This window comes from Malaclemys terrapin, chromosome 3 (genome assembly GCF_027887155.1).
Source record: "Malaclemys terrapin pileata isolate rMalTer1 chromosome 3, rMalTer1.hap1, whole genome shotgun sequence".
NCBI classification, from domain to species: domain Eukaryota; kingdom Metazoa; phylum Chordata; order Testudines; family Emydidae; genus Malaclemys; species Malaclemys terrapin.
This window is the reverse complement of record NC_071507.1, coordinates 172,986,456-173,008,632: the sequence shown is the minus strand read 5'-3', so window position 1 is coordinate 173,008,632 and position 22,177 is coordinate 172,986,456. Positions and strand designations below refer to the sequence as shown.

Genomic DNA, 22,177 nt, shown 5'->3' with positions numbered 1-22,177 from the left:
GTATCCGCAAAAAGAAGAACAGGAGTACTTGTGGCACCTTAGAGACTAACAAATTTATTAGAGCATAAGCTTTCGTGGACTACAGCCCACTTCTTCGGATGCATATAGAATGGAACATATAATGAGGAGATATATATACACACATACAGAGAGCATAAACAGGTGGGAGTTGTCTTACCAACTCTGAGAGGCCAATTAATTAAGAGGAAAAAAACAAAACAAAAAAAAAAAACTTTTGAAGTGATAATCAAGCTAGCCGAGTACAGACAGTGTGATAAGAAGTGTGAGAGTACTTACAAGGGGAGATAGTCAACGTTTGTAATGGCTCAGCCATTCCCAGTCCTTATTCAAACCGGAGTTGATTGTGTCTAGTTTGCATATCAATTCTAGAGACTGCTAGAATTGATATGCAAACTAGACACAATCAACTCCGGTTTGAATAAGGACTGGGAATGACTGAGCCATTACAAACGTTGACTATCTCCCCTTGTAAGTACTCTCACACTTCTTATCACACTGTCTGTACTCGGCTAGCTTGATTATCACTTCAAAAGTTGTTTTTTTTTTTTTTTTTTTTTTTTTCCTCTTAATTAATTGGCCTCTCAGAGTTGGTAAGACAACTCCCACCTGTTTATGCTCTCTGTATGTGTGTATATATATCTCCTCATTATATGTTCCATTCTATATGCATCCGAAGAAGTGGGCTGTAGTCCACGAAAGCTTATGCTCTAATAAATTTGTTAGTCTCTAAGGTGCCACAAGTACTCCTGTTCTTCTTTTTGTGCTTTATAGTGAAACTAGAAAGGCATGGTTCCTGCCCTGATTTTGATTTGTTTTGTTTTGTTAATGAACAATAGGGTTAGATGGGGGTGAGAAAGGGAAAGGATTACAAAAATAAGATCAGACAGTTACTCAGTTATGCTACATGCATCTCTGAGCTATACATCTATCTATAGTGAACAATAAATGCAAGTCACAAGAGTGTCCCCCTCGCTTTGCTCCAGCTGATGTTGAGCTACTGGTCTCACTTGTTCTGCCAAAGGAACAGTTGTTTTTCCGTGCCAAGAAAGGAAGATGTACCCCATAGTACTCATTGAATACTGGTTGTAAAGACTATCTTCAGGAGCAGCTGGCAATTCAAGTGGCTGGAAAAGGTTTAATCTGGAAAGTTGCCCATGGCTTAGTAGTAAATAAGTATTGTCGACGTACCTAGAGCACAGCTCTGTAACCACAGTGTGCCATGTGATATTGTGTGTGTGATCTCTGCATTGGCCCACAATCCCTACAGTGAGGTAGACTCTGCATTTCCCTGTGGATTGGAATCCAGAAAATACAGTGTAAATAAAAACTGCATCCTGAGTGAGGGGAGGGTTAAGACAAACAAGGTGTAGCTAAGCAGGGCTATCTAAGCAGTATTCTGATACCAGGCATTTATTAGTTTATCTAGAGATGTTCTAATTTCTGTCAACCTTTGACATACAGCCTGCCTCCAGTACCACACAGTGTACTGCTTACTAGAGCAAGGAATGGTGAAACCAATAATATGCAAAACAAATATAGGAAACTTGATACATATTTTACATTGGCCACTAGAAGAAGTTAACCACATCACAAATGACTTGCACAGTGATGGAATGGAATATTTTCCTATTCTTATAGGGCACCCCATGCTCACAGCACAAGAGTGCCATCACTAGCCCCCAGAACCAGTATCTTTCTAAAAAATAAGCAGTGTATTTACTCTGGAGGCACTCTTTGCAGAGTTTTTCTTTTGAGGGAAGAATAAAGGCAAGAGTAGCACATTTCATATACAGAACATGGACATATTCTGGAGAGGTACTAGGCTCTCCATAGTTAATGTTGAAGTTAGCTTCCTGATAGATACTTGATTTGCAAAACTGCATTCCCATTCCTTATTTCACTAAACCCAAACTAGTCTTGTGAATGTTAGATCCCATTGCATGATTGAATTTTTCTGCCAAATTTTGGGCAAATCACACAAGATGTTTTGGAGACATGGAAGTTAAAAAATTTGGCTGTTTATTTTTTTTAAGGTCACCATATATCCTAAAGTGCTTCATTTTCATATATTCTACTGGGCTTTACAAATAAAAGTACCTTTGATTATTTTTTTAGGAGGTTTGTGTGATAAGTAGACTCTAAAGATGGTTTTCATGTAATAAATAAGATCCTTATGATACCTAGATCAGCAGTTCTCAACCCGGGGTCCCCTGGAGGGGTCCGCCAAGCAGGGCCAGCGTTAGACATGCTGGGGCCCAGGACAGAAAGCTGAAGCCCCACTGCATAGGGTTGAAGCCCGGGACCCTGAGCCCCAACACCTAGGGCTGAAGCCAAAGCCTGAGAAATGTAGCTTTGTAGGGGCCCCAAGCAATTGCCCTAATTGCTAGCCCCTAACACTGGCCCTTGCTTTTATATTCAGAAAACCAGTTATTGTGGCACAGGTGGGCCATGGAGTTTTTATAGCAAGTTGGGGGGCGGGAAGCTCAGAGAGAGAAAGGTTGATAACCCCTGCCCTAGATCACCCACTTCCCCAAATGCCTATGAAAAAAATAGGTCTTGCACCATTTCTAGAAAGTTAACAATTTCAGGCTCCAAAGGGGAGCAATGAACAGTCATTAGACTCCCTCATGGAAGCTGTAGGATTAGAGTATAGTATCTGATTTGGAGAACAGAGAGGAAGAAGACCTATGTGGAGGTAGAAGGCAATCAGAAAAGGAATGAGTTCAGATCTGCACCCTTATAAGCTCTTCCAATGCCTCGTGGCTTGTAAGGTCCACCATTTTTCCTGCACTGCGCAGGTCTTAAATGTTTCTTAAAACATAAAGGAATCCCCAATCAAATAATTTTAATATGGAGTTGAGTTTGAATGGATTTATTACCAAATTTTTTTTAAATAAATTAGGCAAAATCTTCAGTTTCAACAGCACTGCCAAACAGTTAATGAAATGGAAGTTTGTATATTATACGTACAATGCACTATTTTAAACAGCAAAGCGATGATACAAACTGCCACAAGCAAATAAATACACAGGTGTAAAAAGCTTAGATTTGTTTAATGCAATGGCAGTACAGTACTACTGAATGCTTCATGCAAGTAATATAAAACATCACTTACAGTATTTAAAAACAATTACCTCTTGATGCACACAGATAGAGAAACCTGTAAAAGATACAATTCTTATTAGCAATTTCATTTCTTAAAAGAAAGCCCCAAAGTATCTTGATTATAATTTTGCTCCCTTTTTATTAGGTGTGCAGATAATACAGTAATGAGTGCAGTATAATAAGAACCTATATTGAATAGAAACCACTGAATTATGAAACCACCTTCTGTAAGCAGCCAGGTTTTTAAGTTCCTTGAATAGTAGCTTAAATTAGGTTTCACTGTACACATACAAAACACATACTATAAGGTCTAATATAAGTTGTGTATTTACCAATTATGTCAATGGCAGCAAAATTAGGACAACACTGAGTGCTTTTGAAAATCCTACACTGCATGTGCTCCCTTTACACAGGTAACCTTTTTCTATGCCACATTACCATTCACTGTCCCTATATCTGGGTTTGCAGACTTAAAGATTTTCTCTCTACTGTCCATAGTTCTAGCTATTGTGGGGTTTTTTTGATCAGTTTAAATTCTCTTTCAGTTATAATGGGAACCCTCTGTTGTTTTTTCTATCTGTTTTTGTTTTTTAGATACTTTGTTGATCCACATTTCAATAAAAAATCAATAAGATCAAAGCTTTCTTCATTTTTAGGAAGTTCTAAATTTGTTAGGCTATAGGCAACATTTTGATTCAGTATTCTGTTTCATAGTCAAACATTTTCTCTTTATTACATCCCCAAATACCCTTACATTGTGTTTCTTCTTGGTGTCTGCCTCCCCTGTTATAGTTCTCCATACACTAGTACTTTTTCTCCCCTGTTTTAAATACTGTTCTTTTGAGAAACTATCTGTTGTAATTCGCTGTCTTTATTTATCCTAATGTCATCTGTAACAGTTATTTTGTGAATTAATCTCCTGGAAGGATTTCAAAATGTTGTCATTCATGTTTGCCGAAGGGCCCCAGCCTTTCACCAGGAAAATAGCAGTATTTAAAAAAAAAAAAAAAAAAGTCACTACAAGAGGGGAAAAAAGCCATAATGCAGTGTTGTATCATTCCAGCTCTCCTTTTGACATGCTCACAATCTGCTAGGACTTCTGAACATCAGGAAAACTGTAGGTAAAACTCAGGGATGTCAAGGTAGTGGTAACTGTCACCAGCACTAAAAGCTGAGCTTACAGTATATCTGTTTTTTTTTTTTCAAGTGCTATGTGAAGTCCACTGTGGGAATGCATGCATGCCATGATCCCAGAGCTGGGAAATTTTGAAAGCAGTGTCCGTTGGTCTCCACATGCGCCCTGGCTCACCTCATGCCTCTGACCGAGGAGGTAAAAGACAGGGCAAACCGATCGCCTCTCCAGTTCCTTCTCTCTGCAGCGTGGTCCAGGTTGGAACATCCAGTGTCTGAAGGTTCAGCTTTCTTCTTTACCTGTGAAAATATATTTAGATAGCTGTAAATAGATTTTATATTCTCAAGTTTTAAACTTTTTATCTGTTTAGTTTTAGTGTTTTATAGTTAGTCTACCGCACGTGGGGAGCCTCCCAAACCCCACCCTCCCCATCCCATTTGGGTACTGGACTATGCGCAGGACTCCAGGCTTCAAGATTTGTGCTTCCTGCCCACAATACTTCTTGGTCAGCAATGACCACCAATGCTGTGTGTACTGCCATGGGGACATTGTGGCAAGATGCAGTATCTGCTGTTCATTCCCCAGCCATACCCAGAAAGGGCAGGAACTTCACCTTAGGAATTACCTAATGGAAAAGGCCTTGAGGCTGCAATCGGATCCAGGCCAGGGATCCCTCCTGTATATTGGCCTGACTCAGCAAGGGGTACGCCTCCTGCCATGAGGTCCAAATCAGGAGTGAAGGAGTCAGCTGCCACAGATCCCTTGGCGGGGTCTTGGAGCATTCTCATAAGCATGAGGCTGTCTTCTTCCAGATTGGCTTTGAAGAAGTCAGATCCACCAAGCACTAGCTCAGCACAACAAAACTTAATACATCCTAAATCTCAGAGGCATGATAAGAAAGCCCACAAGTGTAGGGCTTCATCAGCACCGGATGCGATCAGGTGGTGCTGGTTCCTCCCAAACACAAACCTTAGGATCCACCAGCACCTGCAGTTCCATCTTTGTCATCAATGGCTGTGGCACAGACTGCCTCTACAGTGGCTCTGGCAGTTCAGGCAGACAGGAGCTCTCTTGCTTCAGGAAAAGCTGAGACCCACGCTCCTCCTGAGAACATCTTCTTTCTCCCAGTCCCAGAGTCTCCCATTCCTTCATCTTCCCTCTTTTTGAGAGAGGTTATGACTCCACCAGGGGAGTCTGCCTGTGGAAGGAGTTTGTCTCCCATTACATCTTCAGGCTATGATTTCCCTCCAGCAGCCCATCGATACTGCCATTGGGACTGAAATCAGTTTTCTCCTCATAAGGAGATTTTGAAAAGTCCAATGCATCGTTAAGCACTTGTCCTCCAAGACACGCTTCCTGGTCAGAAGACCTGGGCCAGTTTGGGCCCAACCTCCATCTCAAATGCCTTGGAACTGTTGGTACCCTATGCCTTGGGGACCACCGTTATCCCCACTCAACCCATCTGGTTGACCATACTCGGGGCCTTGTGAAGAGTATCATCCCACAGAGTTGCTCCGGTCTGCTAGGGAGTCACCTTTCCCTTCCTTTTGAGGCGATAACCAGAGGTGACCCCAGATCCTCTGGGGAGGAGGAGTACACACCAGATGCAGCAGTTCAACCAGATACAACAAGATTGCCATCTTCGTCACCAGATGAAGTAGTGACTCAGATGTCTCCATCCTCTCCTGTTGACTACGAGCAATTCCAGAAATTCTTATGCAGAATTGCAGTGGAGCTGCAGATAACTCTTGAGGAGGTTCAGGATCCTCAACGCAAGTTCTTGCTTCAGTCCTCCAGCTCCTGCAAGATAGTGCTCCAAGTTAATGAAGTCATCCTGGAGCCAGCTAGAGTGGTCTGGCATACCCCAGCTCCCTGCACCCCTAGCCTTAAGAGGGCAGAGAAATGCTACTGTATCCCAACCAAGAGGTTGGAAGTTCTGTTCTCTCACTTTGGACCACTAAAGAGTTAGGAGCAAGCTGCCTCAGAGAGATCTAGGCAGCAACACTCCTGATCTGTCATGAGTGATAAGGAAGGCAAGTCTCGACTTATTGGAAAGGAAGGTCTCTTCTTCTTCTAGCTTCCAGTTCAGGATAGGCAATTACCAAGCACTACTGACTAAGTACGACTTCCTGAACTGTTCGAAATTCGCAGACTTTGACTGTCTCCCACAGCAGGACAGAACTCATTTCCAGGCTTTAATACAGGAAGTCAAAATGGTTGCCAAGACCACACTGCAATCAGCTGTAGATGTAGCTCATATGTCTTCCAGGGCAATGGCTACTGCCATCATGATGCGGGAAGTCATGCTCCATGCTTCAGGTTTTCCCAAGGATGTCCAGAATACTGTTGAGGATCGTCTCTTTGATGAGATGTCTCTGTTTAAAGACTTATCCATCTTCTGATTATACACTTTAAAGGACTCCAGAACCACCCTCTATTCCTGGGAATATATACACCTGCCCCAAAGAGAAAATTCCACCAACAATACAAACCTAGACCGATGACTCAGCAGTTCTTCCATCAGAGAGAAACCCCATAAGAGGCAGAGACACAGAAATCGTAAGATTACAGTGTAGAATCACCCAACAAAGTGACCTTAATTAAAGCTGCTTATGTGAATGCTTTGTGGGAGAATCTGTGGTTGGGGCTTTATTGATAGGGTGTCTGAGAAACTAGGTCAAATCCAACAAAACAGCAATTTCCCATTCTTACATTGTTTTGTCTTTAACAAATGTATAATTATTTCCTATTAATTTCTTCATTCAAGTTAGTAAATATATCAGATTTAACCACCAATGCCAATCTATTTTAAAATACAGATTTTGTGTGTTTTAAAGATGTGTTTCTGTTGGAGAGATTGAGGTTTTATTAATGTGAGAAAATGAACGGTCTTTCTATTGCATGAATGGTTAAAAATCATTGATCCTTTCCCACACAAGTAATCTAAAAATAAGCTCGACTAGGAGTATTATTCAGCTGATATGTTTGTATTTTTGAGGCTGTCAAAATTGGCTGTGATGAGGGCCAAATTGGAAATCTACAGGAAACTGAAGGCTGTCCCTAATTTGCATATAAATTTGGATGGAATTTTATAAAATCAGATAAATTCACACAGCCATAATATTTGCTAAGACTTGTATCTTCCTTAACAGAGCAACAAAAATACCATGTTGGTTGAGTTTACCAGCAATAAAATCCTGCAGCTGATCAGCTCTACCCTGCAGTTACGGGGAGAGGGTATCTGCAGGGTGCATTTTAGAACTCTGTGGGGCGTGCTTGCCCCTCAGGCCGCACTTTGGACACCCCTGCTGTATATTGTTGCCGCTCTACTGGGTTGGGTTTATTTCTAAACAATTTTTAGGTTGAACAAGATTTAACTTTAGTTCCGATGGAGAATTAATGATTTCTGATGGCTCGTTTTTTAAGCTTTCTTTTTATTGAAGTTTTTGATGACAATATGGAATCGCAAGCACTGCAAACCTAAGGCCTTGGCTACACTGACAATTCACAGCGCTGCACTTGCTGCGCTCAGGGGTGTGAAAAAACACCCCCCCTGAGCACAGCGAGTGCAGCGCAGTAAAGCGCCAGTGTAATCAGCGCCTGCAGCACTGCACACGCTCGCAGCGCTGCAAGCTATTCCCCTCGGAGAGGTGGAGTACTTGCAGTGCTGCAAGAGAGCTCTCGCAGCACTGGCGGCGCGACTACACTCGCGCTGGCAGCGCTGTGAATCCGCAAGTGTAGCCAAGGCCTAAGTGATTGTTAGCATGGACAGTAATTTGAAGTAACAGCACACTACATGAAAACAATTATCCAAAAGCTACACAGGCTTCTCTTACAAGATTGTAATACAGTTAACCTCAAAGTTATTTAGTCAAATGAAAGTTCCCCTCCTTCCCTGGGAGAAGCTAATGGCGGTCATGCTATACAAATAGGATAACAAAAGGAGAAAAAGCCCTGTTCCAGCTCTGACACAGATCTCAAAGATGTGCAGGAGATATAGATATAGATAGATACATATTTTGATGGTGATGGATGCAGAACAAGAACCTAGATAAACAGATAGGCAAGTAGATGTGTCTGCTCAGAAGAAGCTCTTAAAATGATATTTTAAAAAAAGTTGACACTAAAGCAACTTTTTCAGGAAAATTTATTACAAGGAAGAAATAGTGTCCTGCTTGTTTCTTAAACACATAAACCCAGAATATAATCCTGCCAGATTACTCTTCCAAGAAAGCAGCAGGCTGGGGATCTAAACCTCTGGTGTACTAGATCAACCATATCACAGGTAATATTCCTTTTAATCATAAAAACTTTTTGAAGAAAGCAGTTAAACATTCTCATAAGAGTTAATCAGCAATTGCAGACTGAAGCATGATGCTGTTTATTGCTATGTCAGGGAATAATAAAGCTGTAATAGATAATGAAATATAGAAACATTGTTAAATGCACTCTGATATAAACAGTTAAAGAGCAGATTTAGGCTATGTCTACACAACAGCCTATGTCATCAAAACTTATGTTACTCACGGGGGAGAATATTTTCCCCACACACACACCTCGAGCAACATAAGTTACACTGACATAAGTGTTTGTGTGCACAGCACTGTCGGCAAGAGAGCTTCTCCCACCGACATAGCTTATGCCGCTCAGGGAGATGGGTTTTTTATGCCAACGGGAGAGCTCTATCAGCATAGAGCATCTTCACCATCCGTGCTGCAGTGGGGCAGCTGTATTGGTACAGCTGTGCCGCTGCAGCACTGTACATGTAGACATATTCTTAGATAAATAAAAGTTTGTATCTAAATCTTGATTTATCTATGGTTTTCTTGACAAACCACTTGACCACTCTCTTTGCTTACTGTCTATGAAAACATCAATTTCCTTGGCTGAAGTAAATTTTGTCCAACCGGCCCAGCCTAAATCTTACTAGGTGATCCAAACAGTATTCGATATATGGTGGTCTCAGCTGCTTCTCAGTCTGCATAAAACTGATTGTCAACTCTGTTTTAGGATTCTGAAACTGAAGCTCTGTAAGCAGCCTAGCTTTACATAGTATCAAATTACATATCCTCTGGGATTCTTGGGTTACCAAAATAATACAAGGCACTGGATACCCAGCAAACATTTTATTTGGATGTCTCTGACCAAGGGATAAAATGATCGTTCATCAAGAGATTACTCGTGTGAAAAGCAAACTTCTTTTGTTCTGATTTCTTCTTCCTTTGGCACCCCCACTTTTCAGATATATCGGTCATTATTCTGCTAATGTCCATACTGGTGCATCCCCATTGGGAAAATTATCCAGGTAGCACAATTTTAAAGGATAATGTCTTACTTTCTTTCATCAGAGCATGTACAATATCTCCAAGGTTAATAGTGGAAATAAGTTTCTAGTGGACTTTTTGTGCTGTCCCTGCAGTAATTTTCATCCTGTGTTCAATGTTTGCCTGAATATCTTGTATATTATCTAGTCTTTTATGTAAAAGATCCATAGGTTATGCCTCCTTCAGCTCCTTAATAGAGATGTCCCTGGGCCAGGCCTACATTATGGAGGAAGAAACTGTAAAATGCTACCATGTCTAGTCCTGAGCTCATGTGGTCTGAATTATTTTTAATAATATGCTCTCCTTAAGGAATACTGCCAGGTTACTTTTAATCCTCAATGGGAAATTCATCAAAGAAGGAACAATAGAGGAGGGTTCAAAATAGAAGAGTTGAAGTGAAATGCAGAACAATAGTTCATCTGCTAATTCAAGATTCTTTCCTGAACATACAATCCTCCTTTTTTATATTAAACTATACAAAATATATTATTTGAATTTATACACCAAAGTCATATCTTTCATACGGAAAATAGTGTAAACTAGCAGTTTATCCATCCCTGTTTATCCAGCCTCTTGTTAACTGAGACTCTTGGTTAACTGAAAGTCGGTCATGTCCCTTGACAGCAATATGCACCATGCATTGCTCCCCTGCTTATCCAAAGAGACATCTGAAACCTTCAGAATAATGGAGTTTTGGATAAGTGGGTGAGCATTGCGTGAGGCACATTGCTATCTGGGGACATGACCAACTTTTTCTTAACCAGCCGTGTCATTTAAGAAGTCAGAAAACACTATAGAGGAGATGAAATGTGCATTGTGGGCTTACTAGATCTGTTATTAGATGGAGTGTATCAAAGTACACTTTCAGGAGTTCTGCAGCATACATCCTACTCTTCACAGTTAACCAATAAGCTGTATGTCGTCTCTTCTGTGTCATTTATGGTCGTTTCCCTGAAATAGTATAAGTAAAAGATGATGGTCCTTGAAACCAAACATCAGAAATCACACTGCAGTTATTAGAGAGTTGCATTAATTATTGAATTGAATTTAAATTTAATTGTGATATTAAATTCACAGCTGGTTGGGCTGGTTAGGTGCACTGGCACGAATACTACGTGCAGCCTTGCAAGCCATACAAATTCAGTACCAGATTTGTTTTTACTTTTGTTGTTGAAGAGATTCATGCTTTGAACACTTGGAGACTAGAGGAAAAGGGCAGAGGCAGCCAACAACACTTCATTTCTATCATAGCTGTATCCGTTAAGTGATTGAGTAGTATTCATAGGGTTCCCTGTCATATCCTTCTGGTAGGAGGATGGCAGCTGTAATATAAGTCTGTTTCTGGGAGGTAGGGGGATGCTTCTGAAAGCTTCACTGATTTTCATCAGACAGGAGAGAAATCTGATGTCATCCGCTGAAAACTCAATACCCACCAACCCACAGAATAACGTACTGAAGTAGCATCTGATAAAAAAAGGGATTGGAAGAAAAGGAGAGTGCATTGCTAGTATCATACTATCAATCCATATTGTGTACTTTGGAAATTAAAGAATTATGTGCATCGATTTTTAAACATTTGTGGTATAAAAGACTATATCTGTCTCTTAACACTCAATTACCATGTGCTCAAAGGTGTTAGGTGATATATAAGGTGAAAAAACAAGAAAGCTTCTCCATTGGAGCCAATATTATACTTCTGTGGAATGGACAGGAGACGAGGGTAATATGGTGTCTTCCACTGCTCTTGAGATTATGTGCCCAATTCTGCAGCACTCCCATGGGAACTTTGCCTGAGTAAGGACTGCAGGATCAGGCCCACTGCATCAAAAGGCACTCAGGGTCAGATTGAGTTCTGTCCCTTAGTTGTTTACATTATGCATTCAGCCATAAAGCTAGTTTTGACAGATTCAAAATTCACTTAAACAAATAAATAAATAAAAGGATAAAAATCTGGGGGAGGTGAGTTTGAGTTAGACCATATGTTAATCTGAGGAAAAATTTATTTAATGATTTGCTTTTTTGTCATGCTCTGTAGCTTACATAACATTTTTTAAAAACATGGAGGTGCTTAGAGTAGGCAATATGTTGCTTCTTCCATGAGACCTAGAACTTCCTCGAACTGTGAATAACTGACCTTTTAGGTAGTGAAAATGACACTCCCCATTCTCTACTAATGGCTATTTTAATATTGACATGATCATGCTATATTTTATAAAATCTAAGCATTAGTGGTTGGCATGAGTATAACGGTGTGTCCACAGAGTCCACTGCTGTACAGTAAATCAAGGCTTGTATATCTTTCTTTGTTTGTGACATTTATAGTGCCTTATAAATCAGGTACAGTCACTGCTCTTTACTATTTTTATTCCAGGACTAAAGAGCCCCTTCAGGACAGCATAATAGCTACCTATGAAGAACATGAAGACAGTGTATATGCAGTGGAATGGTCCTCAGCAGACCCATGGCTTTTTGCTTCTTTGAGTTATGACGGGAGACTTGTTATTAACAGAGTTCCCAGAGCACTTAAATATCATATACTGTTATAATTTGTTTGGATTATGATATAATCATTATCTTGGCATCATTTTTAGAAGCTTTAAATGTATTGATAATTGTTTAGCTGTCCAAGTACAATACTTTTTTGTTCAGTGTAAACATTTAAACATAATTAATACATAAAACAATAAAATAAACTTGACTAAAAGTGAAATTGATGTTTTCATTGTCTTTGCATTGTTGGAACGATGGTGGTATATTTTCCTGTAGTTGTGTTAGTGTGATTTTTATAATCACTCTAATGAGGTGATGATTCTTATCTAATTATTGTAAACTTGTCTGTTTCTTGATGTATATGGCTGAGTATACCACTGCATTACTACAGTGTTATGCCAGTGTAATTGATTTCAATGGAGTTCTTCTTGTACCAGTTTACAAAAATTGGGTAAGGCAGTGGGTACCTAAGGGTAAAGGGATCTACTGGCTTGCAAGAGTAGTATTTTTTCTTCTTTCTTTTCAACATAAGCAGCCGACTGTTCTTAGCTAGGGACCATATTCTCTTAACTCTTCTGGCTCATTCCTTAATGATTATAAATATAGTGGGGAATGGTCTGAAGAACATTCCTAATTCACTCCCACATTTTAAACCATTCTTCCTTCTTTGCTTATCCTAACCAGAAATGTTCAGGGTGAGGATGAAGTCATGCAGATAGCTACAATCTATTACTTTCATTCAGACTGCCAGCACAGAGAGCGCCATGAAAAATATTTTGCAGCTAAACCGTACAGGAATGTTGACAACATACTGTGCTGTGATTTGGCAATTGTACGCAACATTGTGTGGCATTTTTATTATAAATGATGATTTCTCTGTCTAACCCAAAATCTCTTTTAGAAGTTGGTTGTCTTTTATTTATTTTAATATGCATGCCAATCTCACTGTAGCTACACCATTGTTAATTTGAAAGTCTCTTCAATGGGTGCAAGAAATCTGTCTCCTCTATCTTTCTTGGCCCAGTGCCATTCCACAATGTGCTTGCATGATGTAATGGGCTTCCACTGAGCACAGACCATGCTTTGCCAAATCATCTTCCATTTTTGGCACCTAGGTCAGCTACTGCTGTGACTTGCCTGTTATAAATCCTTAAGATTGATGGAAGGAGAATGCACTGGAAATTTGAAATCTAGATGGAGGGCACGTAAAATAAGACTACACTTATTGACCTCCTCAGATTGCTCTTGTGCTGCTTGCTTTGCTGTCTGTTGTATTTAGGTGCTTTGACCAGAACTCAGTGATTTTTTTTATGCCCCTCTTGCCTTCTCAGCACTATTGTTTCCAGGTAACTTCTGTACCTCAGGGATGTGTGAACTGCTTCTGCAATGGTAGCCAATTGTACAGTAAACAACATAGTGTAAGACTAAGCTGAAGAATGCTGTTAGCAGGGAATAGAAAGATCAATACCGACTTCCTCCTATTATTTCTGCTGTTGCTATAGTGACTGCTGGTGTTGCTGGTGAGGGGCAGCCTACTACTAACCTTTACTTGTCCTTACTCAGTAGCTGGATCGAAATACATCCAAACATGATTTTTTGTGTAGACACTGCTGCTGCTATGTGATCTCACTATGAAAACGTGACTGATTGTACAGGCCAAAGTGGCCAGAAAAAGATAACAGTTGAATTCCATGCACGGCTGTCTCAAAAGTTTGTGTAGAAGAACCTGTAGGAGTGAAATAATTATAGCCAATTAGTTCTTATTGGTTTTTGCGTGTATTACTCTGGTGCCCATATCTCCTTCATAATGAATGACACTCTCAAATATTCAGACTTTTCTAAAGTTTAATATCTCAGCTATTTCAAACTGCATCAGCCTGAAACCGAGCCTAAGCTACCAACCCTTATACACTTGGCTTTAACAAAGAATGCTTTCCAAAGAGTAAAATATGTTTTAAGGTTTTGGTTGTCAAAAATCAGGAGTGGGATATACTTTCATAGGTGGCTTTAAAATTTAAAACCACAAATTCTAGCTACAAAAATGGTTATGTTTTGGACATGAAAAACTGCAGTCTGTTCTTAATATGTGCTACTTAACTTAAACACTTAGCTGCAGAGTATTTATACACCAGTCACTTGAAGTGGGATTTCATCAACAAAGTCAATATGATGGCAAAGCAATTTCATTGCAGCTATGAGAAAATCATGAAGCAAAATTGACTACGTTTGTTGTTTTGGATGTTTTTAACATATGGGCCACATCCTCTGTTGGACTAATTTGATGTATTTACATTGCCTTCAGTGGATCCGTGTCAGTTTACCCAACTTAAGAATTTGGCCCATTACATTTAAAACAAAACAAACTATTCACCTGGTTTAGTTATACTATTTTTTCCATAAATAATGAGTACATTTCACTTAAAGCAAAGAGAGGTGCATCACAATGAAGGGAGGGGGACAGGAGGATCAAATTTAAATAGTTTGCTGTCGTGTCTAAAACTGATCCTAGCCACATGATCATCACTCGCAGTAACGTGAAAATGAGTTTCAAAAAAGAGAAATAACATTAGTATTTAAAATACTATAGAAATAGAAAATGTACTTAGCAAAAATCTTCAACTTATATGTATTGCTTTCTAATTTCATTTTTGAAAACGGGATGGAGGTGTGGATTGTGGAAGGGGAAAAATGCACCCAAGGGATAATGGAATGGTAAGTACTCTATAAGACAAGAGGAGAATTAATTTTTTCATACTTTCAAGCTTTCACATTTCCCTTCTCTTCCCTACCACACACTCTCACTGCACTTTTCTTTCTGACAACCCTCTGGTTCAGTTGTAAGTTGTACTCTAAGGGAACGTAGAAAACCCTTGCATCTCAATCAGAGGTAAAATTCTTTCAAAACCCCTGTATTGTTTATGGAAATTGCTTTGTTAGAAAACCCACCCTTTTTCACTCACTGGCAGATATGCTATGGAGTAGAGCTGGTCCAGAATTTTTCATCGAAAAAGCCGATTTGTTGAAACCAAAATATGGAAATGTGTCTGTTTTGACAAAACTGTTTGTCCAGAATGTTTCTCGGGCTCAGGATGGAATTTCACATCAAATCAGGAGAGACCGACTGACCGACCCTAGAATAGACAAAAGCCTAGTGGTTCAGAGCATTCACCTGGGAGGAAGGAGACCCAGGATCAAGTCCCTGCACTGCCTGATTCAGATCAGGGTATCCCACATCCCAGGCAAGTGCCCTAAACTGGTCACTGGGCTATGGAATCAGTGTCTTTCTCTGGCCCAATGAATAATTATTTATATGAAGTGAAACAGCTCCAACAAAAGATGATGAGAGAAACTGGCTCCATAGCCCAATGGCTAGCTCAGGGAAATCACCTGGAAAGTGGGAAACCCAAGTTCAAGTCCCTGAACCAAATGAGACAGAGCAGGTACTAAAACCTTGTCTCCCATATCCCAACAAGTGCCCTGACCACAGGGCTTTTGGCTATTCTGGGATAGGGCTCGAGGGAAAAAATGCTAAAAGTCTCAATTTCATTCTGCATTGAAACAAAAACAAATTTCAAAACCTTGAATTTGTTTGTGAAATGGAACTGCTTTCCTGTCAACCGACACACATCACCCAGATAGTTCTCTACGTGATCTCAGAACATTGGGCATTGCAGCATATCACTGAAAACCATTTGATATCAAAGTGTGGAGCCGACAAGAGGTGCATAACCTTTTTAAACACTGTTCTTAATGGTTTGGTTTTGATTTTTGGTCTCGGAGAACTGCAAAAGAATTTTAAACTTTTTAAACTGAATTTTAGAATTACTGAAAGCGTCAGATCGTCAGTGTTGGAGAATTAAACCTCTCTTTAGCCACAAGTGCAGGACTAGCAGCAAAAGCTTTCCACCATTGCTCCATTAATGTACATACTACAAAGCTATTCAAATGCTTGAAAAGGCAGTTGGAGAGGTATTGATGACATAGTCCATTTGAGTGAAGTGGATATGCAAGGAATTGTGAATATTCTTAATAAGCAATTTAGGCCTGTTCCAAAGCCCATTGAAGTCAATGAGATTGTCTTCTATTTAAGATAGGTTTGAAACTTCACCCACCTTAAATAAAAATGTTAAATTCTAAAAAAAATTCCGTACTGACAAACTTTGCCTTAGTTAGTGCTAAAATTAGCTTAACCTATACTCAAGCTCATGAAGTTAATGAATTACTTGTCAACAGTAAAGCTAATGAAAAATAAGTATTGATGGCATGGGTAGCCTTGACATTTGCTCTAAACCCATTCTCCTTATTTCTGGCACACATTTTTAATCCTCTCATTTTGCAAAGGCATGTAGAAAAGAAGATATATGAAGTGGATTAAGAACAATGATAGAACTGGAAAAGAGTAATAGTATCAGGGTTATAATAGTGTTTGGCCACCTCAATGCAGCTGATCACTTCCAATATCTAGATCTATATTTGGACACTTCACTTTGAATTCTTAAATTTCTCAGCCTGGCATATCTCTAAATATACTGAAGTTTACAACCTGAGTGTGTGACGGGTTGACTCACAGAAACCCCCTTGGGAACTGCCAACTGATGTGCCAACACTACTATTGCCCCTGCTTCCCTGCCAGTTCGGGACTCCAGCACCCTGTCTTGCTGAGCCAGACACGCCAGTCTGCTCCAACACGGACCCACCCAGGGTCTCAACCACGTGCCTGAAAACTGCAGACTTAACCTGAAAGTAGCTTACAGAAGTGTTCCTGTCTTTAACACTCAGATGCCCAACTCCCAATGGGGTCCAAACCCCAAATAAATCCATTTTACCCTGTATAAAGGTTATACAGGGTAAACTCATAAATTGTTTGCCCTCTATAACATTGATAGAGAGATATGCACAGCTGTTTGCTCTACGCCCCCAGGTATTAATACATATTCTGGGTTAATTAATAAGTAAAAAGTGATTTTCTTAAATACAGAAAGTAGGATTTAAGTGGTTCCAAGTAGTAACAGACAGAACAAAGTGAATTACCAAGTAAAATAAAATAAAACATGCAAGTCTATGTCTAAGGAAACTGAACACAAATAAAACCTCACCAGTTCCAGTAAGCTTCCTTTTACAGACTAGTCTCCTGCTAGTCTGGGTCCAGCAATCACTCACACTTCTGTAGTTACTGTCCTTTGTTCCAGTTTCTTTCAGATATCTTGGGGGTGGAGGATAATGAGGCTTTGTTAAAACTGATGATACCCCAAAAAACAAGTAGGATGCTTTAGCCATCAGAAGACAACATGGAGGGGTCTCCAAGGGGTTTAAGTAGACTTTCTCTTGTGGGTGGAGACCCCCTCCTCTCTCTCCTATGCAAAGTGCAGCTCCAAGATGGAGTTTTGGAGTCACACGGGCAAATCACATGTCCATGCATGATTGAGTTTCTTACTAGCCAAGCCACATTCTTGGGAAAGCTCCGATGTGGATTGGCATCTTCTAGTTCATTGTTGGCTTAAGTGGTTCTTGATTGAGCATTTAATTTGCACATTCCTTTCTCAATAGAAATCAAGCAAGTATACAGCCAATATTCCTAACTTCAAGTACAAAAATGATACATGCTTACAAATAGGAGGAATGTATACAATAGATCATAACCTTTACATAGATAGGTTACATGGCATATGTAGCATAATACATATTCCAGTTATATCATATATACATTCATAAGCATATTCCCATGAAGCCTTATAGAGTACACTATCACAGAGAGTTTGAAACTTATTCATCAGGGTAGACTAATCCTGACTCTAGTAGAGTCCCAATCACATTAATGCACTGTCCATGGTGCAGATATAGCTGTGTCCTACTTTACAAAAACAATGAAATTAAATTGAATTGAACTGATTAAGAAATCTTTAGCTGTTATAAAAATAATTGAGATCGAGAAACTGTATTCAATAATCAGTAGTAGTAGACTTTAAAATCTTTCATTACTACATGCATGCAGCTGTTATCTGAGTGTAGACTGAGCTGTGTTGTGTGAGTACACCTTACTATTTCTAAACTCTTGTCTCTTGTGTTGGGATGGGGACTGGAGGATCTGTGATGTAGATTCAGTTCTAAATGTTACAAAAATCTGTTCAGGCTCTTCCTGAACTGGTCTGAAAAGGCAGGTGGACTGATGAGTGGGAGTGATGTGCAAATCCATTTGCAGAGAATCCATGACCGCTCTGCTTAGAAAAGGAACTCCCGAGCTTCAAATCATGGATACTCTCCAAATCAATTTGCACATTGCTCCTGCTCATTCCACCTGCCACTTCAGTCAGTGAGGGGCTAGTGAAGTGAGAAGAAAATGACACACAGGAGATTTGGAGAACAAGAAGAAGACAAAGGAGGGGGGAAAAGTGAAAGGGAGACTGACAAATATAGAATGAAAAGTGAATTGGAAAAGACAAGAGCGGGGAAAGATCAACTTGGAGAACAGAAATAGGAAAGACAGAAAAATAGACAGTAAATGAAGTTAAAAGAAAGATGGGGGTTGAGGCAGATAAAAAAAGGCTTACAAAAAGAGAAAGCTGATACACCAGAAGAACCTTAAAATCTTATAGGGAAATTTCTCTGTAGAAGGATCTGCTAGATGAAGCTGGAATGCTAAAGACCCATTAATATACAAGTAGGGAAATTAAACAGAAGATGATTCTAGAATTGCTAACTTACTGAACTCTCTTTAAAATTCTGTCTTTACTATCTACTTGAGATTGCTGATACATCATGGTGACAGTCGGTTTAGAAACATTTTAGATAGACAAGCTCAAAATCCTGAATTACAATGCTGTTCCCGCACTGACTCACTTGCTAAAGGAAAGAATTTGGGGCTCTTTTGAGGAAATCCTGCCTCTTCCATAACTGGCACATCCCCTAATATCAAGGACACCGCATTGTAAGGGGATCCTAGTGCTCTAGCATAGAAGACGGCTTTGGGAAGGAGGAGATGATGAATGGATCTGTGATTCTAGATCCACCAACCAACCCTATGTAAGGACTCATGACAAGTATGTGGGCTGCTGCAACCCTGAAGCTATCGCAGCAGCAGGCAAACAGCTAGGCTGGTTGGGAGGGACCTCTAATGTACCCTTATAGCAAACAGCCTATTTACTCAGCCTGGGCCCTGAGTCCAGGATTTTGGTGGCCTGAAGTATGGAAATGCTTTTAAAAATATGCATGATACAAAATGGGCAAGAGAATACATGGAAAATCCAAACATAGTGCATCCTAATCAGCAAATCTGAATGAGATGCATCCTAGGATGTTAATAAAATTTGCGGACATATTCCCTGAACCACTAGCAGTTTCTGAAGATCAATAGAAAACTGAATACCAAAAGACTGGAAAATAGCAACTGTGGTACTGATCTACAAAACTACAAAGTGCAGGGAGTTAGACAGGAACAGATGCTTTTAAATTCAAGAGACTGGAGAAGATTGGTGGACTTCTAGTGTGGTTTTAGTCTTCAGATTTTCATACAAACACATAATCCAGAACACTAGCAAATATACTGGGAACAGCGATATCCCATCTATGCAGTAAAGAATGGATGATGCATTGTCTTGCACATACAGTAGTAGTGATGATTATAATCAGGGCAAATATATACAATTTAGCCTTACTTTTCTTGTTTCCAAACAAAATGGGTGGAACATATACCCTCATAATAGAAGTACAGTCTATTTATGTGAGTGAGATGAGGAAAATAATCATATGCATTCTTTTAGATGGGTTCTTATAAATAAGAAATGGGACACAGAGTTGAAGCTGTAGAAAGTAATGAGCCATCTTAGACATATTCTGGAAATAATGAGGGCGGAAAAGAATACTTGAAATTTGTCTTTAAGTGGATTGAAAATAGATGATTCTTGTTCACCGTTTGTGATTTATACTACCTGGTCTAATGAAGTAACACCATTTGGAATCTCAACATGCTCTACTATCTTTTACCAGTGCCCCACTAAATAATAATAAGACCTACCTGTGATACAATGCATTTATTAGCAGATCTCAAAGTGCCTTACAAAGGAGGTTGGTATCATCCCCATTTTACATATGGGGAAACTGAGGCACCACATGTATATATGTACACATACACAAATGCGCACAATATTTTGACCAAAATCTAATAGTGCTCCCAGAAAAAGTTTATGCTTCCATAGGTGCTGTTATAATAATATAAGCATCCTACTTGTTTTTTGGGATATCGTCAGATTTAACAAAGCCTCATTATCCTCCAGGAACATGATGATGACACTATTGAGACCCAAAGCTGCAAAAGAGTTTGATTTGATGCTGCAGCACATACAACTTGTCTGAAGATGTGAAAGACCAGTTGCTAGCTTTTGTCTTTAGGAGCTAGTGGGTAGATGGAGTAACAGATACGTGTGATGTTGCTGCTCTTTGCTTTGCTTTGTCTAGTCTGAATACCACAGGAAAAATCTGGCAGACGTATTTTTGTGGGGAGGGAGTATAGTAGGTTGTCCGCAAAAGTACAAATGGAAACTTCATCAGCAATAGGATCTATTTAAACTTTGAAAAGCACATGCCAGAGAACTTCAACTGTTCTCACTCTCCTGTCAGAATCATAAATGGCAGGCATTTGGATTCAGTTTGCTATCAGGATTCATGTTTCAGGTCTCTGTTTTAATTTTCTATTTTCAGTGATAATATGTTTTGAATCTCTTCCTCTGGTTTGGGTAAACTTTCCTAGTTGACTATGATTTTATATCTTGTCTCAGGGTTATCTGTCAGCTAATGGAGTGGAGTGTTGTGACTTTGTTATAAGGCTTTGTACTGCTATAGCTGAAGACAACATGGTTCCTGCTCCACTATACCTTATTGTTCAAGACAGAATTTGAATTTTGCAGTGTTTTGGACTGACCATCATCAAGAGCTCAGAAGTGCAGTGGACAAATGTGTGTGACTGAGACTTCCATAATCAGAAGAGAGAATCAGCTGGAGAGAAAGAGGGAGTAATTGTTACGTGGCTTTTCCCCACCCTACCTACCAGGAGACACATGAGGTGCAGGGGGAAGCTACCTGAGGTTATTACAGATTCCAGTCAGTTCACATGAGCTGCTCCTCAGGGCTGTCCAATGCCTATTGTCTTTTTCCAACTCAGATGGGGCCACATTGATGTGCAGTTTCCCATCAGAGACGACTGTGATTTATGGGTTTAGTGTGTGTTTAAATGTGCTTAGTTTATTTCTTTGCAAAATAATTAAGTCAGAATAACTTTTGTCGTCAGTTCCCTCCCTCCCCGCACCTACCCTGGCTGTCCCAGCAGTTTCACCCTCCAAGAATGAACCCCCAGGAGAGGGCAGACAGAGTTTGCATTGTCACCCTCCCTATGTCTTCTGCAAGAGGACCACCTTTAGTTTGCTGCCAGGGCTACATGAGAGCCTCACCAGTGGATGCTGACCAAGCCCCTGTGAGAGCAGGGACTATAAGGTCCTTGAGCTCCCATTAGACTATCTGCGCCAGGGGCCTGCAGCTTTGGCTTACACTAGGACAAATAATACCAGCCTGGTAATGTTCATCTTACCATTTCATTTTTGAATGCTCAGTTGTTCACATTTCTTATTAGCTTTCAAAATGAAGAAAGATTTGAAGAATATTTCATACTTGGGCTATTCTGCTCAGCTCCCAGTGACTGTGAGATATCCTGGAATGGAAACTCTGTCAGTGCCATCTCTTGCTAGAGAGCACCATGGTACAGCCATTAGTATTTAGGGGTGGGGTTTTTTTTTGTTTGTTTAATAAATTAGAACCACTGGGCTAAATTTAATTTCTGGTGTGATTCAGCTGACTACAATTGAATAACACCAGGGATGGATTTGGTCCAGTGTATAAATGTGAATGTGACAGAGTACTGAGTATAACATGTACTGCACCACAGGAGAGTGAGTGGGTCAAGAAAATCTTGGGAAGACTGGCCTGGATCAGAAAGTCCACACTGGGAAGGCAGGGGTTTGCTACCAGGGCCAGAAAGCAGCTGAAGCTTTTAACCTTCATAGAGCATTCATGAGGAGAAGGAAGGAAGGTTGTTGGGAAGGCATCAACAGCCAAAAAG

At 40.0% G+C, this 22,177-nt stretch overlaps 1 protein-coding gene across 1 annotated transcript in view; it reads left to right on the top strand.

Annotated features, from left to right (window-relative positions):
- The window catches only part of EIPR1 (EARP complex and GARP complex interacting protein 1), a 174,400-nt gene extending 162,114 nt beyond the window's left edge, over positions 1-12,286 (top strand). The window contains exon 9 of the mRNA XM_054022778.1: positions 11,954-12,286. Within this exon, the coding sequence (XP_053878753.1) occupies positions 11,954-12,128 (175 nt within the window). The 3' untranslated portion in view covers positions 12,129-12,286. The remainder of the gene's footprint in view (positions 1-11,953) is intronic.
- Positions 12,287-22,177: the final 9,891 nt, after the last annotated feature.